Genomic DNA, 7,792 nt, shown 5'->3' with positions numbered 1-7,792 from the left:
TCTTTGCGCGCTTATAACTCGTGAATTATAAAAGATATCGATGAAAGATTTATATAAATGTTAAACCGTTACCGAGGACCTGTATATCTGCTAGGGAAAAATTACTTTTGTTACGAAAATTAAGTTCTTCTTTTCCCAGAATTGTTTTTTCCTGGTGAGTAAAGGCTTGTTTTTTTATTCTAAATTCAACGATGTGTAACAATGTGCAGTAATGGCAATGACCGTGTGTAAAATTATCGCCCTACTTTGGTGTGCTACTTTAGCTGTTATCGTAATCGACAATCCCTGAATAATTAGCGACGATAGATATACTGTTAATGAAAATATAATCTGAATGGCGTACAAAGTAATAACGAGTGAAGATTAGATATTACATGGTATATGTATGCAAGCCAACGCATGCAGTTAGTTACTCTGTTTCGAAAGAACAAGCGACAGTACCTTTCGATCAGTGCGTCAATTTTCACAAAACCGTGCTTATAAATCCCGCGAATGTGACTACAACGCGCTTCTTAAATTTAGCGCTTGCTTCAGTGAAGTATAAAGAAATTGCATTACGCGAAATACTGGAAGGAATAATAGTAAGAAGCATTGAAGGATAATAATTTTCGATGGGGATGGCGACGCTTTAGAATGTCAAGAGCCAAGGCGACTGGAAGTACAGTTTCAGAAGAATGTTTCGGTAGAATCAAGGTGACAGTTCGGGCCGAGAGTACAAGAAAATTTATTCAGGCCATCCAATCTTCATTGACCGCAAATCACTAAATTTGCTTCACGCAAATACACTTGCCACGTGTGGGACCTCGAAGCGCATTGTTACTGGAATCTTGGACCGAAACATTGTCCAAATGTTTTATAACAACTCGTTGACAACTCCTCACGAAAAAAGAGGTACTTATCCTCGAGATACCAGAAAAAAATACAGGAAAACTACAACCTCTTGATGTTCCCGGTTTCCGCATTTGGAGGAACTTTGCCAAAACGTTCTCGAACCCAGTCACTTTAATTTACATCACAGAGCAGAGGCGGATACAGGAGCCTTTCTTGGAGGGGGCGAAATCTGTAAAAGTACATAAGTACATTTTTTAACCCTCTTTTACAAGATTTAAAATTTGCTTGTAACTTATATTTTAATATCTCTATCTGATACTATAGCCTAAATAATTAAATTCACATTAATTATTTACACAGAATAATACACAATGTCATAATATTTTTCTATTTTATTACTCTTGGAGGTGTATGGGTTGACGCGTTAACGAATTTTTACTTCTTTGATCTCCCATGTCTCAGAAACTAATTGTCACCTCAGCTTGAAAATTTCGTGGGATTGATGTCTCGCCATAAGGTATCGTTTCGCATAAAATTCAGTTAAAAAATCGTGGAACCAAAAAGAGGGTATTTTTTGGGTCACTCTTTACAATCTCTTATACGCGATCACTTTCCCTCGCCTAGATTCAAACAGTATCTTTAAACGTCCATGGTGCAAAAGTGAGTAAATTATTTTTTCGCGAAACAGGATAACGAAATTCGTCGGAGAATTTGCAATACCTCGTTGTGCTTGGCGTAACAAGTACTTCTGTTTCGAGTATTTTCTCGCGGAGCATCACTACTGTGAAAGCTGCGCCCAATAAATGTTCTTTAACCGTGCAACATTATTTCTTGGCTGTTAATGACCACTATAACATACGTGTACTTAGTTGACCGCATCGTAATGTACTTCCTTATCGGACATTGGTGTAAACTGCTACTAATATACGCGTATAAGTGTATAGTGTATTTATATGCCGTATATTTCTCACTTCTGATTTCATCAGCAACCATACTTATTCGGGGACTATCGGGCCCGATAACGGGTAATACAGAAAAGTAGATATTAGGTCTTATATCGGAGGAAATATTATATAAAATGTACGAAGCAAACAAATTTCATCATAAACGTTACTTAGTCGGAGACTATCGTCGGCGATAACAGCTAACACCGCAGTACAGAATTTTACAGCGAGGATTTTGCACCGAGTCATTACAGTAATTATACATTGTTGGGAATAGCATGACATTTATTTAATTCTTTCATCGACATCATTTGTGATTTACAAGTTATAAGCGCATACACAAGTAGAAGTGATCAGGTTGGAGCACTAAACAATTGCGCAAAGTTTCCCCGAAATCGGCGCGTGTCACTTACCAATTGTTCCATATCTAGAATGATCCTCGTAGCCAAACTAATTCACAAACGAATCGGCGGGGGAGGGTGAAACAACGTTTTATATGTATTCGTGGTTTTATTAACGAGTATGCAAGAGAAGAAGTTAGAAGTTTCCACGTGAACGGGTCACACGAGTCTGTAACGATTTCCTCGGAGCACACCTCAAGGTTTTTTGAAGTACGTCACTAGAATGTGATATCTATCCAAGATACTGTACTCTTGCTGATCGTTGATCTTGTTTTGGAATCGTATCTTTCGGCTGGCCACCTCGCAGCTCAAGTCATTCTGGTATTCCGTAAGGAGGTCGTCGGGGAACCGCGTGATAAAAGGGTTCACAGCGACCATGTGTTCTGCAATGCACAATGACTGTATTGGTACGACGAATAATGTGTCGAATCATTAAAAACCGTGCAGCAACGCTTTCGACTCGTCGCCAGTAGCATTCTCCGCGGTTATAACTAAAAGCAGGTACCGCAGGAAAATCGCGTACCTTTCAATGCGTCCAAGTTCATGAAGATGCTGCTCCTTTCCCTCTTGCTGCAGTGTAGAACCTCGAAGCCGATCTCCTCCAGCATCTGCCTCATGGTCGCCCTGGAGTCCTCGCATCGGTGGAAGAAGGGCATGTAGCGCTCCACGTCCTGAAAAGTAAAATCGGGCGTAAGTGGACGAAGCTCGAACGGAGTTTCTCTGTCGCTTACCTCCATGTACGACTTGTACTGCGGGTACTTGGCTAGCCTCTCGTACGCGTCGAAGCCGTCGTTCCAGCCCAGGAACATGACCAGGGCCTTTCCGCCCGGCCGCAGTAGTTTATACACGTTCTCGAAGGTCAGCCTGAATTCGATAAGACGATCCGTGACGAAGTTGCTTATCAAAATCGTAATTAGAGGGGAAGTAACGATCGTGCGTACTTAATGTCGTTGCACCAGTGCAAACAGTAGAAGGAAAACACGCCGTTGTACTGGCCAACCTCCTCCTGGGGCAGATTTTGCGTCTGGATGTCCAAGGTGATGAACGAAAGTCGCTTCTCATCGCGATACTTTTGGCTGGCGTAATCGATCATCTTCTGCGATATGTCAGCCCCTGGAAGCGACAAGTGCACTCCGTGTACGCGATTCGTTCGATATAGATCCCTCGCGTCTCTTACCTACTAAATGAGTTTTCTCGTGTAACTTGGGCAGGACCAAGTTGTGGGTGACGTGCCCAGGTCCGCAGCCGATGTCTAGGCATTTCCCCTTGATCTGCGACAGCTCCTTCTCGAATTCCTTCACAGTTTCCGACGCGTCGTCGTACTGCATCTTGCTGGCGTTCAAGTACTCCTCGGGCATGTACATGTTTCCCGGTGGATTGTGCCGATTCTCAGATAGGATGGTTCCCCGTGGCGAACTGTATCAACGTTCGCGAAGTGTCTATTATATCTGCCTGGCGTTGGATATTTTTCAACTCCCTAATCTCGAGCGCGCGTTATTGATGAACTCTGGCCAACTGGCAACACTTATCTAAATGCGGAATAATCGGAGGAAAACAGAGAACTTACGTAGCGGCAACGTACCGTCGGCTTCCACTACTGCTGGCTTTTCATCCTGGCATTGGTACTTATATTCGGCCGACTCGCGCCCGGCGACTTCCCATCTCTCGCGACGCTCCTCCCCCGTCTTTTCATTTTCCACTCTTCCCCCTTTCTTGTTTAGCTCGGCTCAGCCTGCGTCGCGCCTCTCTTTTATCACCCCGTTCCCCTGCCCGCCCCGTGACTACCTCAATATCCAAATTCTTGGTCGGCCCCGCTATCAAGATCCACGGCCTCTTAACCTATGATCACGTTCGGAAGTTCAACGACCTCGACAGGGACGCTGGAATGCGTTGGGGCCCGGGGGGCCGAGTCCGTCCGATGCGTCCGGCCGCCTAGGCGCCCAGAACCACCTTCGAGTAGGGCTCTAAAACGTCGGGGAGTCGATGACCTCTCCTTCCCCCCTTTGTCAACGATACCTCACGAGCTTGTCCCTTCGAGTCCTCGACCGGCGTCGAGGGAATGTAAGGGAGTCGCGCTAGGTGCTCGAGTCAGCGTGCTTCGTAACCTGAATTAGGGAAAGCAAGGTCCAGGAACATCTAGCTAAGAGGAAGAAGTGGTTCCTGGGCAGAGAGAAACAGGGGGGAAGTCGTCGTGGCCAGTTTTCTAATCACACCCCCTTTTGAATATGCTTCTCGTGGCGCACGATTCTGAGCGAGCACTTCACAAGAGTGTTCTTTTAATCGCGCCGCTGGTTCGATACGAACGCGTGAGTCACTGTACCTGTCCGTCCCATTCGTTCCTCGCGCGCAAATATTTACCTACGCGGCCGGGGCGCTCGCCTTGCTCGCCTTGCTCGCCTTGCTCGTCCCTTCGCGACGCATCGTTAAGGTATCGTTAGGAAATTGAACCGTCAGCGTCGCCTATCGTCCGCGCAAACACTGTATTTTTCGCTCGATTAAAAGCCGCCCTCGTTATCCCGACGGCTCCCGTTATACGTGTATTCCCTTTCTCGCTCGTCTACGGCGTATTTACCGCGCTCACGTGTCGCCGTTATTTTTATATGTCCCGCGCCCTTTCGCGCCGCGGAGCGTGATTAATAAATTAAACTGGAGCGCGACAGCCTTCTCGCGATCGGCTCGCGATCGTCGTCTCTACCAGCGCTCGAAGGGTACGGCTGTCCCTTCGGCGGACCTTATCTCCGGGTCGCCACGTATTTGCGATTCGGACGGCGCTGTATTTGCGTATGCGTGGGCACACGCAAGCCACCCCTCGCGGAGGATGATACGCGAGACATTTTCTTAATCAAACAGATCGACCGTCTCGCGTCAAACGGGCTCCTCTTATCGCTAGCCTGCTGCTTGCGTCTTTGGATGAGCTTTGATGAGACAGTCGATCTTCAGACTGTACCTTTGAACTCTTTAAGACCGTGTATAAATAGCGCGACCATGCGTTCTGCCGGGAAAGGCCTCGGATTTTATACATTCCACAATTGAACGCACAGCTGACCCGAATATATTAAGCCAGCAGTTATCTACCATCGAGGCAGTCGGTAGTCCCCGCAGTTCTGGTCACGTTGTCGCGGGTGGGTGTGAATGGAGCTGGCGCGTGTGGGGTGCGAATGCCGAATCCGACGGGCTCCGTCGCCCGTGTACGCGACAACGTGAGAAGCGACGATCGATGAGGAAGGCGGTAAAGATAAATAAGCGAGCGCGGGGGTGTATTAGGCGGCGGAGAAATCGTCTTCAGCCTGGTGCATCCTTGATCCCAGGGGCGAGTAGCGCGCGGCTCAACGAGTTTGCAGGAGAGGCGACAGAGATATCCCTTCGGTCCCCTATCGTGGCGTAATTCGAAGGCAGCCCGAGAGCCAGCGAATCAGCTCGTCGCTGGCCGCCTAGGAAATATTTATGAAAGCCTCTCCGTGGGCTGACCCGCTTCACCTGCCACCGCCATGCCCCTCGTTCCTTCTTCCCCGTTGCACACAAGCCAGCGCGATGCACACGTGGCAGCGTCACTTTCGACGTTGCCAACAAAAGCGAGCGGGCGACCATCGCGCACCTACCTTCCGGGGTTTATGCAATCTCGGCAGCGTTTCTTCCACGGCAGAAGCATTTCTCCGCGACTACTCTTTCGGCTCTGCACACCTCGGGGAATCCTATTCGCGATGGAACGGGGGCGAAAGGGGGATGGAGAATGGGGAGAATAATGCCGCAGCATGGCGGGAGCTGGTGCGCGGGGGAGGGTCGAGGGGGTGAAGGACGGAGGAGGAGGAAAAGGAAGATGGATGCGAAACTCGCGAGGCAATGATAGATAAGGTAGTTGACCTGATTCTCGATCGCTTAGTGATTAGTTCAGATTGTATTAGGGTAAAACAATTGTTCTAGTGGAAAAAGAGACCAACTGTTGGTCACGATAATAAGTTTACGTATTAACGAAGTAAGTAGAATTGAAAAATAATATTTAAATCGAACATTTTTGTTAATATAGTAGTTTAAAGAAATAAATCTTTTGAACGCAGGTGTCGATCAGTATTTTAGAGTCGGGAGTAGGTCTCGATATATTCGAGACCCACTTCTCGATCAATGAATAAATGTATTAATGTTGGCTAAGAAACATTTTGTTATCATGAAAATAAGTAAAAAGATAGATATTATTTAAGCAAAATGAATGAAAGAAATTAATTCGAATTAACGTTTTCTTTATCAATGAGATCATTTTTCTTTTTGGTTAAAGGCTTTTTATTTGTATTTTGTTGTTTTTTTAATATTCCTTTCTTCTTCAGTAACATTTTGTTAATTTTTTAATAACTCTTCCTCTCTTATTAAGTTTTCTGCAATCTTCTCTTCAAGATTCTTTCTTGTCGATTTAAACTTAACTTTTTTTCCTCTACTAGTTCGCTTTTCAACTCTAATTGTAATAATTTTTGGTCTGTCTTATTTCTTTGAAGAGTTGAATGTAATTCTTTAAGTAGTGTCTGTGTTCTGACTTTGTCTGTTTTTATTCTACATAAATTTTCTTGTACATTTTCTTTTATTTTAATACGCACTTCGTTAAGCAGTATGACTAGAAAGTAGGAGAAAAGTTGAAACTCTGATACTACTCGAGTATTATAATTATTTCCTCACAGATGACACTGTTTATACTTCTAAATTGTTGTTTATCTGTTTCTTAAATAGTTTATAAATACAATAACATTTTATTTCTTGCACTTACGACACACCAAAAATTTTAAAATAGTATTTTTTACTTCGGCGATCGACAATTGGGTTCCGATCGAGAACCGGGTCAACCACCTTAGAGACCGCCTCTGCCTCGCGACCTCTCGCGCCGCTTCTTCGCCGAGGATCTTCTATCACTGCTCGCCTCGTGCTCCACCGGCTACCCTGTTACCCAGAATTCCAGCCTTTTTCCTCTCAAAATCGTCCCTGAAATACGCTGCTCTCTTTCGCATTCGGCTCGTCCCTTTGCCGGAATCCTTTCCCAGGTCCGCGCGCGGCGAGGAGAACCGAGGGCTTTGATAAATGACTGGCATGGAAAAAATCCGCGTCGATACGTCTTGCTCGAGAAGATGCGCGCTCGAGGATGGAGAGAGAGAGACGTTGGACGAGATCCTTCCTGGTTTTAATCCAGAGGATGAACAGGCTTCTGTGGATCCTAACGACGCAACGCTCGACTCAAACGTAACTCGATGAAAAATCGAACTTTTCCGTCCGAGTTCCCCCGCAATGTCCGCTGGATCGCAGCAGGAAGCCACGAACGGGTTTCGAGCGGCCCACGAATGTTTGATTCGGTGGTTTTCGGGCCCCGAAATGCGGAGGGATCGTCTGTGACTGGCGTGGCGGGTCGATGGTCCTCCCACGGATGCGTGCTTTATCGGAAAACACTGAGTGAGATATATGGAGGGATTATACGAGATGGCGTTTCAGAATCGAACAGGCCGCTATTCTACGCTCCGTCAATTATGCTAATTTCGATTGCCGCGAGATTAATGGAAGAAGGCGGGCGGCGTCCCCTTGGTGTGCTCGCCTCTCGTAGCCCCGACGTCCTGACGTTCCTTCCGCGTTCGACCGACCGTGCAT

General features: G+C 46.3%; 1 protein-coding gene across 1 annotated transcript; it reads right to left on the bottom strand.

The window, feature by feature from the left end:
• Window positions 1–1,772: 1,772 nt before the first annotated feature.
• Window positions 1,773–3,785, bottom strand: Jhamt (juvenile hormone acid methyltransferase). The gene is made up of 5 exons (XM_076816239.1): window positions 3,354–3,785; window positions 3,118–3,289; window positions 2,908–3,040; window positions 2,700–2,847; window positions 1,773–2,559 (listed from the first exon to the last, which is right to left on the bottom strand). The coding sequence occupies exons 1-5, from the start codon at window positions 3,538–3,540 to the stop codon at window positions 2,372–2,374; spliced, it is 828 nt and encodes a 275-aa protein (XP_076672354.1). The 5' UTR covers window positions 3,541–3,785; the 3' UTR covers window positions 1,773–2,371.
• Window positions 3,786–7,792: the final 4,007 nt, after the last annotated feature.

Source organism: Andrena cerasifolii, chromosome 7 (genome assembly GCF_050908995.1).
Source record: "Andrena cerasifolii isolate SP2316 chromosome 7, iyAndCera1_principal, whole genome shotgun sequence".
NCBI lineage: Eukaryota > Metazoa > Arthropoda > Insecta > Hymenoptera > Andrenidae > Andrena > Andrena cerasifolii.
Note: the sequence above shows the minus strand (reverse complement) of the source record. Positions and strands in the feature narration are given on the sequence as shown.